Source organism: Bombus huntii, chromosome 11 (genome assembly GCF_024542735.1).
Source record: "Bombus huntii isolate Logan2020A chromosome 11, iyBomHunt1.1, whole genome shotgun sequence".
NCBI lineage: Eukaryota > Metazoa > Arthropoda > Insecta > Hymenoptera > Apidae > Bombus > Bombus huntii.
Window position 1 is genome coordinate 8132900 of NC_066248.1, and position 23025 is coordinate 8155924.

Genomic DNA, 23025 nt, shown 5'->3' on the forward strand with positions numbered 1-23025 from the left:
GTAATACATTCGAACGAACGTGTCGCGATTTCTCACCGGCTACCACCTGGACCTCGCTCGCTATCTTTTGCGCTCGTTTCGTCCCGCGGGAGAATACCTTTGTCGATGCCGGATCGACGACACGCGGATACACAACGTTAAGTGATAACGGCTATCAGTGCCAGCGGTGATAGCGAAGCGAGAGCGCGATGATCCTTGCGTTACTCTCGCGATAAGATTTTAAATCTTCGTAAATCCACTGCTTTTAGTTTGGAAAATGTCAACTGATCGAAATATTTTATATCAGAATGGACGCGTTATTAGCTATGAGAGTTTGTTGGAATATAATTGGATATAACGACGTGAAATTTTAGGCTAGTGGAGTATTGTAAAGTCGACTCACGATCGGTACGAATGAAAATATATCTTGTTGAACTTCGTGTTGTTATTAGATTTACTGGGGAACGATGCAGTTTCTAGTAAAGATTATATGGTAACAAAAAATTACCGGGAAATGAATAATTCGCGAGGCATGAATAATTCTTGGTACAAAGCGAGGTTCAAAACGCCAGTGACTTTTGTGTAGAAAAATTTACATACGTATTATTGAAATATCAAGAATTATGAAAGGAAATAAATTTGTTCCTTTTCAGAAAGAATACAGGTGTCTTTGTTGGAGGAATGTAGATCGATGAAATGAGTAAATCCTTGCAGTAAGCTACGTGTCTCTGACAAAAAGAAAGTCTTTGATATTGGAATCCTGGATGAATCCGCTGTATCAAGGATCGTTTTATTTCATCCCAAGAGACAGATATTCGTAATTTTATTCGTCGACCCTTATTATACGCTCAAGCTCTTCTATTCACGTTCTTTTCACATTTAATTTAAAGAATACCTTTCACATGATTTTATTAAGCATTATCGAGCACTTACACGCGCCGAATAATTACATAAATCAAATAATCCTAAGTTGAATAATTCTAGTTTCTACATTTTATTCACAATTGCAAACAATACCAATCGAACTCACATTTGCAAGTTAATATATTCTATTCAAATCCAGCTGGATATTTTTCTATTCAAAAATTATTCTCCACGATCCTTCCTTACGATCTATTCATTCATCACTTAAACAATCGCGTTTTTAAAAACCGCTCTTTGCTATAAATGGTTCCACTGAGCATCGTCAAACGCTCAAAATTTAGGAAAAACGTTAAACAAATTTAACATTTAAATTTAATTACGTAACGCTCGAATCAAAGATGAAATTCCCAATTCCAAGTAACATCAATCGATTTCCAACTAATATGTTCAGCTTTCCCATTCTCCTCACAAATCCCTCTTTGTCCCTACGCATATCACTGATGTCCTTCTTTCTTCGAATCTGTGATTCAAAGAATTACACTTTTCAAATTATTCTTGACTAATAGATAATAGATCCCACTAAGCACTGTTACACATGCATTAGGTTGTCCGGAAAGTGTCCTTCTTTCGCAAACGTGTTTTTTACAACAGTGTACCTTCGTACAAACGTGAAACCAAGTCTGTGAAATGTCGCGGTGTTTATCTCAACAGAACATCGTACGTAATTGAACAAAATAATATAAAACAAAAAACGTTGTGCGTCTATTATTTCCTCATAAAACGAAAGAAACTTTTCGAACAACCTAACACGCAAAGAACTTCAATAAAATTGAGATAACCGTAAAGTCAAATTCGCAAATCCACGTAACTAACGCCGATCGATTTCCAATTAACATTTCGATGTCTGCTATTCTTCTCGCAAATCATCTCGCTGAACACCTAGCGGCCATTTCAATTTCAAGAAGCTAAAGGAAGATAAAGGGGCTGCAGAGTTAAAAAATAAATAGACGAAAAAAAGTAGCGGAGGGGAAACGTGGAAAAGTTCGGTCAGATTTTCGTCGTCGGTTCGGTTAGCGAGAGTTAATCCGAGATTACTGCGACTAATTGTCCGTAAGCCGATATCGGAGTTTACCGGTTTTCCAGCGCGTTGAAACAGCGCGAAAGACGCCGGAAATGAGGAGGTTGGAAAAAAGGGGAGACTGGAAAGAGTTTGCGAACTCTACGAGGGACGATTGAATCGTCGAAGGTCTCTCGTCTAATGATTCGCGTCCGATTTCTGGAAAATAATTTTCTCGCGTCTGAAGAGCTCGTTGTCGCTCCCCCAGGAAGGTTCCTACTCTCCTGTCGAGGGTAGCCACCAGTATTCAACCTTCTTCCTGTGCGATCTCTCTCTCTCTCTCTCTCTCTCTCTGTCTCTCTTTCTCTATCTATCTCTTTCGATCCGTGAAGCAATCGATAGCTTCGCCGTGAAATTGAGCCTCGTCGAAAAATGAGCAGACGGTCTCGTTCTCTTCCTCCCTTTTTCATTTCGTTTCCTGGTTCGGTTTCGTTGCTTAAAAATTAACCGAGCAGATGCCCGGGGATTGGAATAATTCTTGAGAGACGGATGTTGGGAATTCTGTAGGGTGCCAGCGATATTTGCTGATGTGATGCCGATCGTTAGTGTACGTCTCGGTAGGTTTCCTTTTCGAGGCAAGAAAAAATTGGATTTTGGATCTTGTAATTAACTTTTGTCATATATGATTAATTAAATTTGTAGATGGAAGATTTTACAACTATAGAGGAGAATATACGTTGTGAAATATTTGCAGGCTTAACTCTTTGCAGTGTGAATAATATTTGATATCGGATGTAGCCAGTGATTCATATTAAACCATATTCGACGTAGGTACTTATGATATAAATAATAATTTCACAGGATTTTCACATTTTCGTAAACAACTATATTTGTATCGATGATATCGATATATTTCTGCAAAATTAATTTTCAACAAAGTAGTATGTGGACTTTTCTTTGAGATTGCAGAGGGAGATGAAGACGTCAAGGACTCGGTTTTCTATCGTTCTAGGTGCTAGAAAAATCGAAAGAAAGTTTCAAATAGTTATTTATCAATACTCCATTATACAATATAATCAAGTAGTTAATATTCTATTCTAATATTTGGAACTTTTTCCGTTAAATATAAGAAACTCCGTTGGTTTCATTATTATTTTATTGGTTGGATTGTGTGGAAATATTTCCAATCGATTCTTTTAATCAAAATTTCAATGCTAGATTCTGGATAATAGTTTTACAATGCTCCGTTTCTCATTCAACATTTTCTTCTCTAACTCGCATTATAGTTCGTATAATTTTTCTTCACTCCGAGCGCAAGAATCGCTCGAATGCACGCAAAAGGGAGAGTCGAGTGGTTTTCTTCGCCACTTACGAGCCAGGAAAAGGTGGTCTCTCGATAGATCTGTGACTCTTTTATCTGACTAGTCGAATTTTTCTAAATCCTAGAACCCGCAAGCGAACGTATTCTCGTTTTCGAAGCCTGTGAACGCCGATTGTCGATAGCGGAAATTTCTATCTAAATGGCGAGACTCAGAAGACAGATTAGATTGAGACAGACTAATTCTAGCGTGGATTGAAAGAGTTCCAAACATATTAAAACGGTTCTATAATAAAATAATTAAAGTTTCGAATTATTTAACAACCAAGATTCCTGTTATTCTCTGAAATAATCACAGAAAAATTAAAAGCAATCGAAAGCGTAAAGGCAGAAATAGTCAAACTAGAAGAAACAACGAAAATGACAACGAAGCAGTACGTAAAAAAAGAAGAGGTAAAGAAAATCAAAAGAGACGACAGCAAACATCAACAACATACTTAACCAGAGGAACACATGGTACAGAATTTCTTACGGCGCGTTAAAAATTAACAACGGATAGTCCGGAGACCGTTGGAAAGGAGATAGCCAACAGCTGCAGGGACGCCCGTCGATGTCACCGACGATTTTCCAGCAATCCAGCCAGTAAACTCCTCGAGTTTTCACCACTCGTCTCTCACTCCCTTCTCATCCTCTCGTCTCTGTTTACCCTACAGTCGCCAATTCGCTCTCGAACGTCGTAAATCTTGCAACGAATCGCCTTTTCTCGTTTTTCATTCTCACTCTGTCCCTTTGTGCTTTTTCCACGTTCTTTCACATTCGTACCGTCTTCACGAAAAATAAAGAGAAAACTGGTGAAAAAGAGGAGGAAGAGAGGGAATAAAATTGGTGAAAATGCCTGGACAGTCCATAGATGATATCGAGTGCATGATTCTTAGGATAAATGTTCCAATGGCTGTTCAGTTTTACAGCATCATCCACGGTGAAATTTCTTTTTCAAAAAGACCAAATAAAAAATTGAAATTGAAATTCTCCGGAGAACCTGGTCTCTGCTAATAATTTTGTTCATCGGCTATTCTGTTAAATAAATGTTCTGCCGAAGATTCGATCCATTCTGTGCCTTGTTTAATCTGATTATTATCTATGGTGTTTCTGATCGTTTGGGAATGCGACGAAGTTTGGTTTAATCGGTTGGTTAGAGAGAGTAAAGAGTTGATTCAGCGCAGTAAGAGTGCAACAGGTCCGTGTAGTGGAACTTGCGTAAGCGGCGAGCCAATTGTTTTATGACTTTTATTCTACGACCTTACTTCCGAAGGAACATCAGCAAAATCATCCTTTCGATAGTGAGAGGGCTAATTGGCTGTTGATTAAATCGTAGCTTAATCTACTTGCTTCTTTACTTATGACATTTTACTGTACTCGTAATTATTATTTTATCTTTTCACTATGTTGAATGCCTTCTTAGTAGACGATATTTTTATGTTAGAGATACAGTTCATCAAATAGACACCCGACATTTTCCCAAGGGTAAATTACCGGGGAAATGCTGTGGGATGGTTGGAGGGTTAAAAAAAAAGAAGAAAAAGAAAAAGGTTACTCTAGGGGATGTAAAAGAATGTGGTACAAAGAAAAAGCGTGATTTTATGTTTGTGAAGTAGAATACAATAATTGTGTTACACGCGATGACACTTAAAATGTAAAATCTCTAGTAAATGTGACAACTTGCTCGAATCTCCTTTATGCCACAATATGAGCAAGTAAATGCTCAATTACTCGCTGAAAAATATTCCCCAAAAAATAAACCATTTATTTTACAAAAAATCTGTCTAAAGAAATAAATTGAAATTAATATAAAACAAATATTAAATCCAAATGAAAGTAAATAAAAATGAATATAATCGAAATGTAAATTTGGATGTAAACTGTTTATAAATCAAATTTAATATAAAATAAAATTTAAATCAAACATTTCTATCGCCAAGGTCCGCAATCAGAGTCCAGGATTCCGAAAAGCAACATCCAAGGGAATTTGAAAATTACCCTAACAGCGATGGCAATGGCCGATCTATGCAGCGTCCGGAATATACTTTTTGCCGACAAGGCTGACGTGACTGGAAACTGGAGGAACGATTACTTTATGCCGTCGACAAGCGCCGTGGCGATACGTTCAGAAAGCAGATTACGATAACCCGAGTGCCGAGATATCTCTCTCTCTCTCTCTCTCTCTTTCTCTCCCCCCCCCCTTCCCTCTTTCTCTCGGTATTTCGTGAAACGTCGTTCGCAACGAGGATGACGCGATACAACGACCAACATCAAGAGAAGGACACCGATATAGAATGGGCAAAGCATCCGGAGACGAGAGTGACCCGAAAAGACAGCAGTTGAATTCGCAAGCGAGGCGTATTCGAGTCTGAAACCGGCCGAGAATCGAAATCGGTCGAGTAGCCTCGCTGTTGGCTGTTACTTGAGCATTTTTGATAAGTCGCTGAATCAGCGATCCATCACTCAGCTTCGAGAATATTAATTCGATCATGACACCTTGTTATTGAGAATTTGTTCAATTCTCCGTAGATTTCTGCCAGTTCTCTTAGATTTTATTGTTCTAGGACTCTAAAACTGATCTTTGGAACATTCATTCGTAAGATAAAGAATTTTTAATTAGAATGTGGAGCCTTGTTATTGGAAGCGTTGAAATTGATGCTTGAAAGATTCATTTCTAAGATAGCGAATGTTAATTTGATCATGAACCTTCAGTTTGGAGGGTTTGTTGAACATCGTCAGGATTTTTCATAATTTTTATAGGCACTCACAGAATTTTTCTGGTTACAGTTGGCTATCAACTGTTATTATTATTACTGATATTCATTGACAATATAAACAATATTTTATATTTTATTAAGCAAAAAGCCGTGTGATAGTATATGAAACAAAGAATACGATAAAACATATTGTATTGCGTTGTTTTTATTAACATTTGTATTAATATTGCACTACAATATCTTTAATCGTATTCTTTTCATACCGATCTTATGCCAAATAAAGTATATAAAATTTATAGTCAAGATTTTTTATATTGTCAATGAATATGTACTGATTATAAGTAATGATAACAATAGTTAATAATAGCTGAATGTAACCATAAAGAATTTTTGCCCTTGATAATGGTTATCGGTAACCAAAATAAAATTCGGGTTATCGATAGTGGCTACTGGCAAGCAAAAAAGATTCGGGCCATATATATTATAACTAAAATTGAATTTCCGTCATCGATAATTGTTACTGATAACCAAAAGGAATTATAATCGGGATCATAACAATTAAAAGTTAATATTTTGTAATTATTTTATTTTTTAAGAAATTTCTTCTGGATTTACTAATGACTGAGTTCTATATAAATAGAAGTAAATTTTTATTCAATAATCTGTTCGCAATTAAATATCTAAAACAAAATATTACTTTGGATCTCCGGTTATATTCAAATTTCATTGAATTGAATTGGGTTTTTGTTAACTTGTAATCTATGTGTCTCTTCTGAAAGACAATACAAATTAATTGCTGTTTATTATCGTAGTAAAAGGTAACTAGTAACAGATTAAAATCAACTATTTGACGTTTGAGTTACAGGAATGAAATATTAAATCACATTTGGTATCCTAAAATTTGTATCTTGTCACGGATTTTGAGTTTTGTGTAAATAGCTTATGCAGTTGAATTTATTTCTGATCCGCTTAGAAAATATCAGTTGAATGAACGAATCAAGCAATCATGTACAAATAAAATTTCCCTTGCTCGTTCATTTCGCTAAGTTCCGTGTACTCTGATGGTTAGCTACTCGTTATGTCCTTGCCTCTGAAGATTTCCTTCGTAACTACTGCTTCAAGCACTGACGTTTAATCCTTGCACGTACATATCCTCGCACAATACATAAATCAACCGAATTTTCCTTGAATTCCCTCGACCACCCCAACGTTTCTTTAAAGTGTGTCGCATTTGCTCTTACTCTTGTCCTGAAATTTCCAGTATTTCCCAGTGTTATTAGGTACTAATATTCCGATATACTGTCGGAATGAGCAATAGATGGATTAGGTTGATAGAATATGATTAGGTAGAATATGCAAATGCTGGTAACGAGGCGTATTCTCTTGGGTATAAAAATTATACGATTCGAAGAAAGCAGAGTGTGACGTAGACGTTGTTATATGATTACATCTAATTTCTAACATAATTTATGTAACAAAATACCAATTTTTCCCAAATATATGATTTATTAAAGAACATAAGAATGATAGAAATATTTACGAAATAATATGGACCACCACGTTACACGTTATTTCTTCAATTTTGTACAATAAATATTATCTGATCGAACGATATTTTCTATCATATTTTTTCCCAATAATTCGTCATGCTTCAATCATCTCCTGTGCAAATAATTGTATAAATTTTGTTGTTATTTTTTACTCTGTTGTATATTTTTTGGTCTGTTATATAGATTTATAATATATTGCATATTGTATTGTATTTATTATTAATATTGTATAGATTTGAGTTCAAAGATTTTTGGGAGTTGTGTAGGCGATTGAAGGAAGAAGACACGTGTCTAGAAACTAAATGGAATCGCGTCGCGGCATTTTCTCCGAGCGTGATTCGATTCGTAGGTGGATTATACGTAAAGTAACACTTGATATGTGGAGCAATGAAACAGTTAGAAACTGCGTCGCAGCAATTCAGTTCGAGGAAGAAGCCTCCGGATGACGTTTCCACACGATAAATTAATTCAATCGTCCATCCTACGCGTCACTCTCTTGCTGCAACTTCCGCTTCGCCTTCTTCACATGGCTCCCTTTCTATATGTATTTTCATCCTTTATCTTCGTGGAATTTATCTCTTTCGGTTCCGGATTCTTCTTCCAGTGTCTCTATCGTATCTTGCATTCTTTGTATTTTTGTGTATTGTCACAATTACGTAATGTTAAAAGCTTGAAATCAGATTCTTGCGCTTTGTCTTATAACGTAGCAATGATTTTCAATCTTTTTCATCGCTCGGTACACATACACTGCACGAGGAAACGTAACTCAAGATTAATCCGCAAAATTTGTACTGCAAATATACAATATCGTTGCGTTATAGTATTTCTCATCAATCAAGTTTTTTTTCAATAAAAAAGCGTTTACATTTCAAGTTATTAAACTGTATGCTACGAATATCGAATATTACTGTAACGATATTCTCAATCTGTCAAGTGCGACTCGTGATAATGACATGTCGATAATTTGTATCTTTATCGTTTGCAAGAGATTCGATCTTTAAATAAACAACACTCTGTATTATTAATAATACGATATCGATAATACGTACAAACCTTCATACATCGTTCATATGCGCAGTTATTTGTCTAATTACAAATATGTACTAATTAATTGAAGCAGGAAACGAACTATCGCAATCAGCACACGCAAAATTAAGAGTACAATTAGAAATTCAGATTCAAACCCTTTTTCTCTTCAATTAACGAGAATACAGAAAATGAACATTTTGCGAGAAACTCGACGAACGAAGGGCCAAATTAGAAATTATAATTTCTCTCTCTCTCTCTCTCTCTATTTCTTCCATAAAGTCAGGTCGATCCTCTGACCAAACTTACCGATCGGACAAATACCTGAACCTCCAGAGAAGACCGAAAGAAGCGTTTATCCCTGGGTCGGGGAGGAAGCAGGAAACGGAAACATCGTACAAAGAAATTCTCCAAACTAGAAATAGGAAGCCCCGGCCCGGAAACGCCTTAAGAGAAGCGCGGGCCAAGTAACCAGAATAGCGTACCAACAAAGTTGCCCGAATAAATCTAAACTTGCCGCAGAACCTGCCTCCCTAGAATCTTTCCAACAAAAGACTTTTTCATGAAATGCAGATCGTCGCCGTCGTTCCGCTTATTCCCGGCAAATTTCGAGCGGACCGGGCTGATTCATCGAGTCGTTTGGATCCGGCAAAGTGCCCGGATAATACCCGTTATGTTATTTCTTTGTGACGGTACATCCATAAGTTGGCAATTTCTAGAGACGCGAGAAGAAGAAAAAGCAAAGTCGCGTGAAGGGAAGTCCATTAACATTATGCTTGTGCTATTACTTGTCGTTATTCGGTTCCACGTATGCTACAGTTAATTTTACAATTCAGATTTAGATTTTCGGCGGGCTTCTTGCAATTTCCCATTTGGTTCAATTTTTTGAATAGGATTTTGTACAGCTTCAAAGACTGCGAGTGCCAACAAATGATTGTTTAATTTATTACGAAAGTTAATCGAACGTAAACCGGACTTGGTTCATTAAACTTTACATTTCAATAAAATGTTTCCAAAAAAAAAAAAAAAAAAAAAAGGAACGACTGTGTCATTCTTCTTTGTTATTTTCCATTTTTCTCTATATACTTTCGTCAGCGGATTGCGTAATTTTTTTATTCCAGTTTCATAGAAAGTACAGGGTTGGGTCAGAAGTCAATTGCACGCTATTTGCTCTGCTTCCTCGTTGCTGTTGAAACGTTGTCCTCTTTAAGTGATCGTGATTTCGCGAAACTTTAATTTCTGCCGGATGATGGAAACCACATTTCGTAATCTGTGTAAAATTTCTGTGGCTTTTGTGTCTCCAATGGTTACAAACTTAGTAATCAAGCGTTGTGCAATGGAAGATGGTAAAAGTTTCTTTAAATTCTTCTAAAATTCTTTCTACAGTTGCGTGTGTCCCTTGAAATAGTTCAACTTTGTCCTTTTTTATATAATCGTAAATAAGGTAGATATTTAGATAATCTCATCTGACTGAGACATGTTGCATAGTTTAGGGTTATAGGTTCCTTGAGAAAGGAAGAATAAAAAGTGAATATAGAAGAAAGTTGCGTCGAAAAAAGTCGATTAAGAGCGGAGTACTGGAAGGAGGAGGGTGGGATTGAATATTTCGGGGCGCAGTATTTCGATGGCAGAACACTCGGCAGCCGATATTCTGGTATTGTCCAACGCGGATTCATTGGTATTCCGAACTCTTAGGAAACTTTGCGATAATTCGATGTCTCGACGGCTGCTGCGAGCAGCAGCAGCAGCGTGGACTCCGTCATCATCGTCGGACCAAAGCGATCTACGTGACTTTTTCACTCGTCCTATCTCCCTCGTTCTTCAGAGGATCATTTAGCATTTCTGTCTCTCCCGCTCTCTGGATAGCTGCACCATCTTCGGGTCTTTTGATCCTTCTTTTCTCCGTTTTACGATCAGGCCTGGTTTGTGTACCCATTTTGACTTTCTTCTTTCTCGTTTTACTTCAGTCTATTACTTTTTATATTTTCATTTTATTTTACTTTATTTTATTCTGTTTTGTCTCATTTTTTTTATTTTGCTTTGCTTTGCGGTTGATCTGATTTCAGCGGGATTCTTTAAGATTCTATAGATTTCAAATATTTAAAGGATTCTCCGATCTCTAAATTCATTTACAGTTTCATATTATTTCCTCACATTTTTCTGCCATCGTCTAAATTCATGTAATTTCACGCTAGCGACAATCAGCTACAACTTGTAACAAAGTATAACGGATACCGAAGACTACGAACGTGTCAAAGTAATAAATGTGAGAAACGAGATAAAAAGACATATATGTACAATATTGTAAACGAATAATTACAATGTAACAGTTAATTATAGTAATAATAATTGGAAAGGGCGTTAGGAGGATGGAAAAAGTTCATTTTCACCGAGTAATGAATTAATACATTCCTTGATTAAATTAAGCTTTCCATTATGAAATAATCATCGTGATGGTTACGAAATTAAAAAGAGGGACGAGAGACGTACACGCTGTTCTAGAATTTTTCGTTCAAACTTTGTTACACGATATTTGAAATCGCGAATCTCAGATGATTATACAATTAGTATAATGAAATTCATTATTATCTATTATTATACTACTCTTTATGATAAGCGAACTTATTTCAATAACTCATATTATTTTTTTTTTTTTTTCAAAAGTTCAACAATTATCAAAAAATAGATTACATGGCGTTAATTATCGAGGGCCTCGTATGTTCGATATCGCATAATACGTATTTGTATTGTTTCCCACGTAAAATTATTATACCCTAGAAAATTAATTTTTCACGTGTCTCGTTTATCCAATTAAAAAATGCTCTTCTATTCAAATAAGTCGTAAACACGGTAGATTACTTAGTTCTCATAAAACGAGATCATAATTTCAAACTCTTTGAAAAATACTGCTTTTACTGTTTCTCCTTGCCCGGCCATTTTAACTCCCTTCTTATTTACCCTGTTTCCATCATCCTTATATTCCTTTGCTTTTAACTCCGCTGTATTCCCTTCTGCGTTAAATCACCAGCCAGTCCCAACCGCTTTTATCGTTCCATATTTCAGTAACTGTTCCTCCATCCCTGCTCCGCGGATTCATCACGCCGCCAGAAGCGATCGCAATTTGTCAGCGCGATATCGTCGATGCGTACTCCTTACTGCGTCCTACATTCCATATTTCTCCATCTCGATATACCCCTTCCAATGCAACCTAATTCCATCGTTCGTGCAACGTGTCAACTTCATCGTTGCATCGCTTTTACTTACGACGTCGTAGATCGTAATCGATCAATTACATCGAATCGATCGTATCGGTGTACGGTGACGCGCACCGATCTATAAACGAAATTTAGTAGCCCAATGATATAAAAAAATAATGGCTTACCCGGTTTATAGATTCTTTCTCGACTGATTTCCGATGAATTTATGTAATTTCAAGGGTGGTTTAGAAGCCTTCAAGATTCAGAGAAGAAGATTCAGCGAAATTAGACAAGAAGTTTACAACATTCTCAGGAGTAAAATATTTTTAGGAAATACTTCCGTCGTTGCACGGAGACTCATAATGATCCATAAACGAAATTTTGTAGCGCAGTAATATGAAAAATAAAGACCTGCTAGTTTATAGATCTTTTACGTTTATTTTATGGATGCATTTAAGAGTAGTTTCACGGGCGATATATCTTTAAAATCGTTAAAAATGTTTCGGAATTTAATTATTCTTTTTACGTTCTCGAAGTTAATTATTCCTAACGAAAAGAAATATTATTGCTGTTTTTATTATTGAAATTTGTTGCTAGAATAATGTAGACGCGGATAAGTATAGATCGAAATGACGAATTAGCTATTCCATGGTCTGGTTTCAACATTCCAAAATTTATCAGTAGTTCTTAGTAGTTAGCTAGTAGTTATCGGTAATTCTTAAATATTTCAGCTATTTAAAGTCCTCAGCCAATAAATCTTGACCCTCAATCGCATTTTACATCGCCTTCCTCCTATCTTTCCTCTCTTTATCTTTCTTGAAAACATTCTAGTAGTCTCCAAAGCGTTGATACACCACTAGAACCCTTCCAAGTGGAATTTTCAAGCGGAATTCGCCTGGTTCTTGACAAATTCTTTTTCGCGACACGAGTCGAAGCACAGTGTTGAAATTATCGGGTGTAAATTGAATCGCGCGTAATTTAATCTCCACCGTTTCCGGCCCCGGCGTCGTCGTTGACGTTCGAGCGCCTTTGGCGAAGCCAACACAGTAAAACGTTGAAAATACTAAATACGTTAAATCCACGTGATACGTGATTTTGTGATGCTCGGAACTCTCGCGAATTATATTCTGAGGACTCTCGATGTCTGGACTTTAAGAACTTTGAACTTTGTAAAATATTAGACCTATTAGGAATTTTGTACAATTCTCATGAACCATTAGAATTTAGAACCGTGTAATAACTCTATTATATTATTTTTATTATATCTAGTGTTAGCGGATAGATGCCTTCAAGAACTGTATGGTAGCATCAACGATTTTATGTTTGCTTGCTTCATGAATATGAATATGAAGAAGAAGCAAAATTTTTCAACAAAAGCGTGATAATTTCTCCCGTTTCGTTAATCCACGTTCCAGTAATCGGCTTTGATCGAGAATGTTCCGACAAATTCTTCTTGTATTTCGTTATCATCGCGATAGCGAAGGTCGCGACGGTGATTTTACAGTTGAAATTCATCTTCTCAGGAGTTTTCGTTGCCAAATGATCGTTGTTAATGGCAACTGCGATCTTTGCTCCGGTTTTATCGAGGTCAGTGATAGCGGCGAAATATAATTAGCCGAGTTGTTTCGCGGGTCGTGGAACTTTGGTTGTAACGAAATTAGACCAGAGGAATCGCCGGAGATTCAGATGCTGTTGGTAACTCGTTGGTTAAGTGGAAACCGTAGTACAACGTGATTCCCTCTCATGGTATGTTAGAATCTGGTGGAAAACGCGATGTTCCGTCGTGAAAACTGGACGATGTTATACGTCCATATGTAGATTTATGTAGAGTAGCTGTTCTAAGTGGAAATGTTGGCATATCTTATAAGTAGACAGAGAACGTTAGTGTTGATTCATATTTTTAAAAATATTAATATCTTGAATAGAAGTATGTTAGTAACACTGATAACTGAAATAAAAGTATGTCTTATCTTGTAAACGTTGGACGCTTTGTATTTTTCTATTGATATTTGATATATTTCTACGTTTTCTTCATAGTTGTAGAATTTCACATATTCGTTTATAAATGAACTGCGAAGAATTTATTTATTTATTGACGACAGAAATCATAGTAAAAACCGGACGAGAGAGAATCATACGTGTATGAGATATAATGTATAGAATAAGACAGTGAGAGTGGACAAACAGGAAAAAGACAAATATTTAATGCCAGGTGCGAGCTTGCAAGCATACAACGTGGAAAGTGTCGATAAAATTGTGTAATGTAGAAAAATATTGTAATATTAATATTTTGCACGAAAATGTATTATTTTTACTTTTAACATTAGAACGTATATCGAGACGAATTTAACACTGTGCAACGTTAAATTAGTCTATTCTATGAATGGTCGATTTATGAAGTAAGAATAAATCATAAAAATCATAAAAAGCAAGGCAGTTTGTTCGATACATGTCGCATGAATCATACCAGATTTTCATCTAAACGAATAATTCTCTTTTCGTTTTCAAATAATAATTTACATATTACCTATATTACCAATTAACAAAAGTATATTCTACATGTTTTATTCCTGTTAAAAAAAAACTCTTAAAACACCAATCTCATATTACACACGAATTTAGAAATTATCAACTACCTTTTAATTAATTGTTGCTTACCAAAACCACTACTGTCGCATATTTTCTACATTCACCGTTGAAAATGAACTAAAAATAGAATTATCCTGTCTATCACAGCCAAGTACTCGAGTAATGGAATAACCGATTTAACCATTGCTTTGCCATAAAATATACTGTGTGTTTCGAATATTACAGCACGATTCTCTTGTACAGGAAAGATCTGGCAATTCAGTTTTTTACGAGAAAGTAAATATCCACTAACGCAGAACAAAATCGTATAAAACCGTAAATGGAACAAAGTGGTTCTCTTTTCTACCGAACCAGTAGGATGTTTGGTAAACATTAACCGACAAAATTATACCTGTTGACAGTAAAATACTCGGCGCTTTTACCAACGTGGTCCGCGTCATTTATCTCGATAATAACTAAACGGAATAACGAGGTTACGAGAACGTTGCTGTAACTTTGACTGTAAAAGTGTATCGTGTAAATTTATCGGGTGTCGTTTGATTCGTAACGCGATATCGTTACTACGTGTAATAAAGGCGATAGAACAATGAGGTCGTGTACAAAGTACCACAACGAAGCAATTTAATAACGCGATGGTTGTACCATGGTTGCATTTCGTTCGCCACGAAACGTTCGTAAGTGAAATTTCACGAGCTCGTTCGCCGTTGTAAGAGTTGGAAAAACGAAGAGCAAAGACTTGTTAACTGAATAGCGTTCTACGGTTGCATTTTATTTTCCACGAAACTTTTGTAAGCCGAACCATCTTCGAATTTCCTCAACTTGATCACAATCGCGCAAGTTTGCAAAAGAAACAAAAATTCGTCGACGATACTTTGTACGAAAAAAATTCCATCGAGTGGCGAACACTCAGTTTTCACCAAGTTCGTTAATTAAGAACACCGATTCGTTTATACGGAATCGAGTTTCATGACACAGGGAACGAAAGAAAAATAGAGAGAGAACGATAGGAGAAGAGGGAATTCTGCGAATGAAGCGGTTCATTTATTCTCAGTCGAGTTGCACGAATTTCCCATCGAACGAATCAAAGCTCTGCAGTAATTGTATATAATACAATTATCGACGAAATCTCGAGCTTTGATAAAGTCGAACGCCAATGATTTTTTCCATTCACTCCCCTCTCGATAATCGGATCATTCGCGACAAGAGGATTCATTTGTTTTTACACTGTGTACGATCGGTCGATTTTCCAGCTCGATCTTGTCCCATTTCACCGTGCGAATTTTTCGGGGCTGTAATTCGATTGCTGGCGATACTTCCAAAACAGAATGACACGAGCGAGCGTTTTTCAATGAAAAATGTCGAATTTTGAATCTAAATTCAATAGCGCGAACCGATCGTCTCGTTTCGTAGCCTGTTACACCGTGTAAACTGATATTTGTAAAACGAAGGAGAATTATTTAATAATGTAGAATCGAATTTCACGTCATGGCCAAGAATTCGATAGCCGCGTATTCCCAACTTGTAATTTAATGTTTCGACATGAATTTGTCGGTCAACCGTCGAACGCGGCCAGCCTTTAATATTAAAACTTGGTAAATATTCCTCGAACTGTCGGCAAACGGGTTTAATATCGAATTTTTTGAATATTACAACTCGAACACGTTTCATGCGACGAATCAATCAATAGCGTTAAGCATTAAAACCTTTACACGTATCTCACTGGAAATATAAATCTAAGAATACTTCTGCTCGAATAAAGACTATATATTTAATTTCTTCAGCAACATTAACACATGAGTCTGTTTTAAAAAATAAAAATCACCGTGATTTCATTTATCTGTCTAATTCCTTAATTAAACTAACTCCTTAATTAATTGAAAACTAAACGAAGTCGAATTACAAGTTTTTCTTTAAAAATAGCCAAGTGTCCGCATACTTTCTTGCACATTCTTCGTCGATTTTTCAACACACCCCATAATCGATGTTTCCCTCCCTCGACGCTTTGACATTTCACGAGAAGATTCCTGAAACTTTGTTATTTCGAAAGTTTTAACGCTCGCCATTCTTCCTTCCACGACGACTATTCTTTTCTTTCTCCTCTTTTTCCTTCATTCGCTTTTTTTTCCTCGTTCGTAGACAGTGTCACTAGCCCGACGATAATACGTACAGCGGCATTCTTTGTCGAACAGGGAGGATCGTATGTTTGCCGACTTTTCCAGGTCGAATCGCGAATATCCAGTGGAACTTCCGGCAGCGTAGAAACTCATTTTCCGCATCGACGGCCGGCAAAATTGTCGCGATTTGCTTGCTGGAAAACGGCCCGTAAAAATCTATGGCCGGTGCTATTTTCCCTCTACGTTTGGTCGCCCCTTCGTGTGCCGATTCGAGAAATGTTTTAGAACCGAGTGGTCGATCGTACTTCTTGCCGGATACCATTTTTAATCGTGAATTATGAACAAGACAACGGCCGATCTGTCTCGTTTTACCAAGGAAAGAAAATGCCTAACTATACACTGGATAGATGTTGTTTAAATGTTTCGTAGTGATAAGAAAAATGAAAGAACAAAAGAAGAATAGATGCCTGGTCCAGTAATATTCATAAGCGTAGGTGAAATTTCTAAGGTAATTTGTGATATTAATGAGTGGAAAAAATACTAAATGTTATTTAGGCGTTTTGTAGAAGCGTGAAATATCAGAGAAGAGAATAAATATCGTTTAATTCTTTTTAGCATGGCAATATATATTATTTATTTATTGCTATTATTTATTGCTGTTAATGATTTAGCTTAGAGCACTAAATTATTTGAGCTGTCCAGAGTTGATAGATGAATGTTGCACGTGTCTGTTTGATAATATTTAGCGATACAATTTATCGATTAATGTTTTCTCTTCCGTGTGTCAAAGCAAATATGTTTGGATTTCGTTTCTACGGTGCACTGCAAAATAATTTTCCAACTGTGGGAAATTCAAATGTACACTTCTACCGTATTTAATCTCTATTTAGAGCTCAATCTTCTTTATCATTTTGATAAATAAATACGAATTTGTGTAAACACTCTCGGTTTAACAATAGAATTTTAGTACGCTTGATCATAAACTTTTGTTTGGTATCCAAACTATTCCACGCATCTACCTCCTCACCCTTTGTCAAATAAGTGAAACAGTATAGTAAAGAAATTCCTACAACAGAAATCGTAAGAGGGAGCGAGGAACAACGATAACGAGAACAGTGTTCCACGTAATATGGACAAGAAGGTAAAAAATACAGAATTTTAGAAATAGGTTTTGGGAGATAGTGTGCGTTGCTTGGAATGGTCACAATGCTCCAGGTGCATAATAACAGTGCCGTACGATAATCAATCGATGCAAATTTCTGAATTGCACGGCGCATGGACGAAATGAATATCGGAGACCACCCGGCTTTGCATATCGATTCGATCCGACTGGGAACTCATCAAACGAAGATCGGTCGAGGAGAAGATGAAAAACCTCGGAGAACAATTGATAAAAGAGAAGGAAGATGGGGGTTGGAGGTGGGTTGAAGCTAACGCGGGATGGCCGAAGAAATGGGGAAGAACGGGATAATAAATTGGCCGTGTGAAATGTGCCGGTTCAGCGTTTTATAAGTTTCCAATGGGGAATAGAGAAGCCCTTCGGGCCACCCTTCGCGAGAAGGATCGTCCTTGATACGCGCTCCGCTCCTTCAACAGAGGTAATTTTCAAGTAATGCCTCTTCTTTGACTTTGCCGACATGTGTCGCTCATCTGCTACCTTCCAACTGGGCGATATTTCAAAAGGGTCATGTGATATTAGCTTGTTAACTTTTTTTGAAGATTTTCTGGTAAATTGTATAGTCTCGTTGCATCGGTGGCTTGTCTACATCGGCTCACGAAAGTATTTGAACACTTGCCATAGGAAGCTTTTATGTATACGTGCATCGTGCGTGTCATATAAAACATTTTGAAATTTCCTAGCGTAATGAGTCACCGTAATGGAGAAATATAACAAGACACGGCTGTTATGATTATATTGGTAAAATTTGAAACCTCAAGTCTGGAAATGTATACACAGATTACAAGATATTTGTCACACGTATGTATCTTGGTAAAGAATTAGCGTATAGCACGAGTTGCTATTTTAATTATATAATAAATGTTAAATATGGTCCTAAAAATATTAAGGTCTATTAACCTAATAAATAATTGAACTGTTTATGTAGGTATTTCCCTGATCTCTGCGGGATATACAGGGTGTCCCAGCTTTTCCCGCAAAACTTTGCCAGCATATTCTATACAAAGATAAGAGAAAGATATTACATAAACGTGGGCTCTGAAATGTTTCATTGAAAAGTTATAACAAAAATACGAAATGACTGGTTTCTTGCTCGACACCATATAGCAATAAATTGTCGAATCACAATATGATTCCATTTCAAAATATTAAATACGTAGGATTGGTATCTACGGAGAATAGAAAGCTTTTCCATAATTCTGGCAAATACGTCACAAATCTTTTACATTAACACCTGACGCGTATTAATTTATATTTGATAAATTAATACTTCCGCGGTTCCCCGCGAGTAAAAATCCATTGACGTGATATCTGATGATCTTGGAGGCCAAGGAATTGCTAACCTATTCATCGTTCAGGGTAATGATAATCTAACTATTGCCAGACTGATTGACCAGATCAGCGAACTCATAAAGTAAACATTAGGGTTTGTGTAAACATATCAAACAGATATTGGCAATGTGTTCTAATGCAGTGTCAACGAGACACCAGTTCATAATTCTTTAATGTCGCATTTGCTTATGTAACATTTTTTTTTCTTAATTTTACTTACAGAATATGCTGGTAAGGATTTGCGAGAAGAAGCTGGGACATCCTGTTGCATATTTGTATTAAATGTCTCGAAATTTCTCTGCATGCTTTCAAATTAAACTTAGAACGTAGTATTACGCGACAAACAACATTGTTGAAGCTGAACAGAAAGCATAACATCGTTCAACTTGAACAATTAGAATCAACGAAATTTCGAAGTTACCAACGAACAGAGAACAAAACGTTAGCATCTATATACTAGGTTGCGCCCGATTCCCGCGAGAATGAAACAAAAGTGAACTTGTCTGTTCGGATTTAAGTGGACACTGCCTCGAACGTTCCGCTGGCACAGTCCATCCGCTTTGATCCGATTTGTTTTGTCGTTAACTGTGCGTTTGTTGCAGGACAGAGCATTGAAATTCTATTAGTTGGAAATACTTTCAGTTGGGTCTTTTAAATCGAATGATCGAACGTTTCATCGTTCTCTCTTTACTCGGACCATTCATCGCGATAATGCTAACAATTCCACTTTCGTATTTCCAAAATTCGCGTGGTTATATCACGTTTTGATCGCTTTATCCGATGTTAAATGGCATTCATCCGATAAACACCGATGATAAACTCTTCTTCTTTTTCTCTTTTCAGATTTATCGCCAGCGTTCGTTCGATTCTCGCCGTTTAATTTCGGTGAGTATTTAAATCAAGCCCGAAAATAACAGAAATATTAGTTTCATCTCGAAATCATACAGATTTATGCAAAGCTGTGTATGACTCGATGACATTGTCCAGATTAGTTGAATAATGTGAATTCAGGTGGATTCAAATAAGGTATAAAAGAGAGCACAAAATTTTAATTATAGCATGCAACACATTTATTTACACGCGCATAAATTAATCAGAAACAGATTCAAATTAATTGGAAATTGTTCGTGCGCAAGGACCACCTGTGTCGAAGCTCGTGTGTATCATAATCGATCAGTAGAATGAATAAACTTTCCTATCGTTAGCGAGAAACAAAAGTATCAAACTAAAAAAAATATAACGAGATAGTCTTTGTTAATATTATCAATAAATTCGTATTACTAACAAAACTCTTATTATTGAAACTATTATGTTGTATTCGTACACTTTCTCCTGAAAATATTATCAGTATCATTCACGTTCTTGGAAACTTGTTCGTTCGCGAACTCTGTCTTATTTGAATCATTCTAACCGATTTAACGTGGGTCACCGATGACCACGGTGCCAGTCAGCGTGTTAAAATGATTCGAATTCAAACAGCTGAAAGACAGATAATTGGAACGATCGGGACGAGGGTTTATCCGCGTCAATAACAAGTAAAGAGCACGACTTCTGGCGTGACAGAAATCGATTGGGTGTAACTCGCGGTTCTTGTTCCGCGGACCAGAAATTCCCCGGAAATGATTGTTCCTCGTGTATGTTCCGCCAGTCAGCCACGAGATTTATCGCGCATTTTCGTGCCTCGATCCCGAAATCTACCAACGAACCGGTCGCAAGCTTCTGGCGTGAGACCTCTCGTCGATGCAGTTCCGTGCGTCGCCGCTGCGATTCGATAGACTCGAACGATAAAGTCTAAAGCTCGCTTCGAATAATTCATACGCGGTTTCGAACCGCGAGAACTTCCTTTACCACCGATGTATAAGAAACTCTTTCGTTTTCGTGGCACGAACTTTGCTCGTTTCGTCTATTTCTTTTTTCTTTTCTCTTTTCTGCCTTGCTATTTCCCTCAGTTCCTTCCAAAATACCGCTACTGCACTTTGCACCCGTAAACGGTGCATCGTTTATTTTAAAAATGCGTCAATTTATTTAACAATTAACCATGCTGCGTTCTTTCGGTTATTTTCGATCCAGTTAAGTTTCTTTAAAGCTAAACAATATCTTCGCGCTGTTTGGATAAAATACGAGAGGAGTGTCATTGGTGTGGATGATTCGTCGTTTCAATTGGAAATTGAGACGAAGCGGACAAAAACGTTGTGAGCTTGTTTTTAGAAACGTTTGTCTTCTGGAACGGTAAAGAATAGATTCAGCGGTATTTTTCACGCGACTTAGCAATCCGCAGGATTTCTAAACTTTGCCCAATATCCTTCCTTTTAGTGTCTCGCGTGATTTATCGCCGATACAAGCATCGATGAAAATGGATATTCCGGAGCCAATAAAATCAACTCTGATCCAAAGTAACACTAGATAATGCCACTTTTTTAAAGTCTATGTTCGTGAACTCTGGTATTATTCATTCTCGTGTCAAGCATGATATACGAGGTATTTTTATTATTAAATTCATCCTGAGACCACCTTATCACGATAAACCAAGGAACAAGGAAGACAAGCAAGAAGAAGAAGAAGAAGAAGAAAAAGCAAGAGTGTAAAAGCGGAGAAAAAACTCGCGAAAAGTGTGCTTAAACGTATCAGATTAAGAGTCTAACTGTAAAAAAGTTTCCTAAGAACGTAGCTGGTGGCACGTAAAGGAAATAAAACTGGCGCTCTGTTTCTGAAGTGGCCGATGAATTCTTGGCTTCTGTCGAAGGGTGCAGTTTACGACACATTTCTGTCTCGGCGTTTTATTATTTATTAGCGAGAGAGAAGCGAAGACGAGGGTCAAATCTCGTCGAAAATATCCAACGGGGTTGAAGAGCACTGCAGTAAACGCAAAGGGTGCGCGCTCCCTCCTTTTCCTTTCCTCCTTTCTTTCTTTATTCTTCGCTCTTCTTTCTCGTTTTCGCTCCTCCCTAACCAACGCTACATTATCTTTCCTTCGTCCCTCTACCGCCCTTTATCCAACCTCGTATTGTGCGTGTCCCATTGTGCCGAGTCCGCAAGGGTGGGATCCCTCCTTTCTTCGTCCTTTCTCCCTTCTTCCGGCTCTTTTCTCTTTTTCTCATTCTATTTTTTCATGACTCTTCGTTTTTCCGTCTTTCATTTTGCACGTTTTTTCTGTTAGCTTGTTACGATCACATTTTTTCTCTTCTTTCGTTTTCTTCTGAGATCGCCCTTTGTGCAACAGCTTTCTGGTTGTCTTAGCTTGTCTTTGTACCCAGTTCCCGTTTATTTATCTTTCTACGCGAGGTTTTTCCAATTTTCTTCTCTTTTTTCTGGCAGGTTTTTCTTCACTCGTCTTCAGTCCATGAAGTTTTTCGCAGTTTTATCCGATTGCAAAGCGTTCCTTTTCCCGGTTTTCTCGCGTCAACCGTATTTCGTTAATTAGTCGTGTTTTTATAGAATTTCATTTTACTTCTCGCGGCTAACTCTGTTCACGCTTTATCTCTTTACGTTTGTGTTTCTTTTTTCCCTACGTTCTTACATTCTTTCCTATGTTCTTCCCTTACGTTCAAGATTTCGTTGCACTTTTCTATTTCTTCTCGCATCTCCCTCCACTCATATTTTACATTACAACGTATCTAGCCTACACCAATGTTTGCTCTTTTCTTTCTTTCTCTCTCCGGTGTTTTGCTTGTTCCCATCCATTTTTCACTCCGCAGGATCTCTTCTTTGGAGCTTTTCTTCTTCTTTCTTTCGTCTTTGTCTTTTTATTTCTCGTTATTCCATAGTTTGTTCATTGTTCCGCAGCATTTATCTTTCCCTGTTTTCCTTTTTGCTCTACGTCTTTCACACTTTCGATGTTCGGTATTTCGTTATCTCTTACTGCATTCTTTTTTTCGCGTGATATATTCAGTCCTCTTCGTTCGTCATATATTTTTCGTCGTTTCCTATTTTACGATCTTTCGCAATCCTTCGGTATCCCTTTCTATGTGCCAAGAAACTGCTATTATCGTCTATCTCCTCTAACATTGCTCGTTAATTTCTGAAAACCACTCTCTACCACATCTTCTCCTATCAAAATACAAAACCA

General features: G+C 37.0%; 1 protein-coding gene across 11 annotated transcripts in view; it reads left to right on the plus strand.

Annotated features, from left to right (window-relative positions):
- The window catches only part of LOC126871347 (prolyl 4-hydroxylase subunit alpha-1), a 378752-nt gene that overhangs the window by 229318 nt on the left and 126409 nt on the right, over positions 1–23025 (plus strand). For 10 of the 11 annotated variants that reach the window (XM_050630037.1, XM_050630038.1, XM_050630036.1 and 7 more), the window contains one exon: positions 19803–19844. The exons of the other annotated variant lie outside the window; for it this stretch is intronic. In XM_050630037.1, coding sequence (XP_050485994.1) covers positions 19803–19844 — 42 coding nt within the window. The remainder of the gene's footprint in view (positions 1–19802; positions 19845–23025) is intronic. 11 annotated transcript variants of the gene reach the window in all.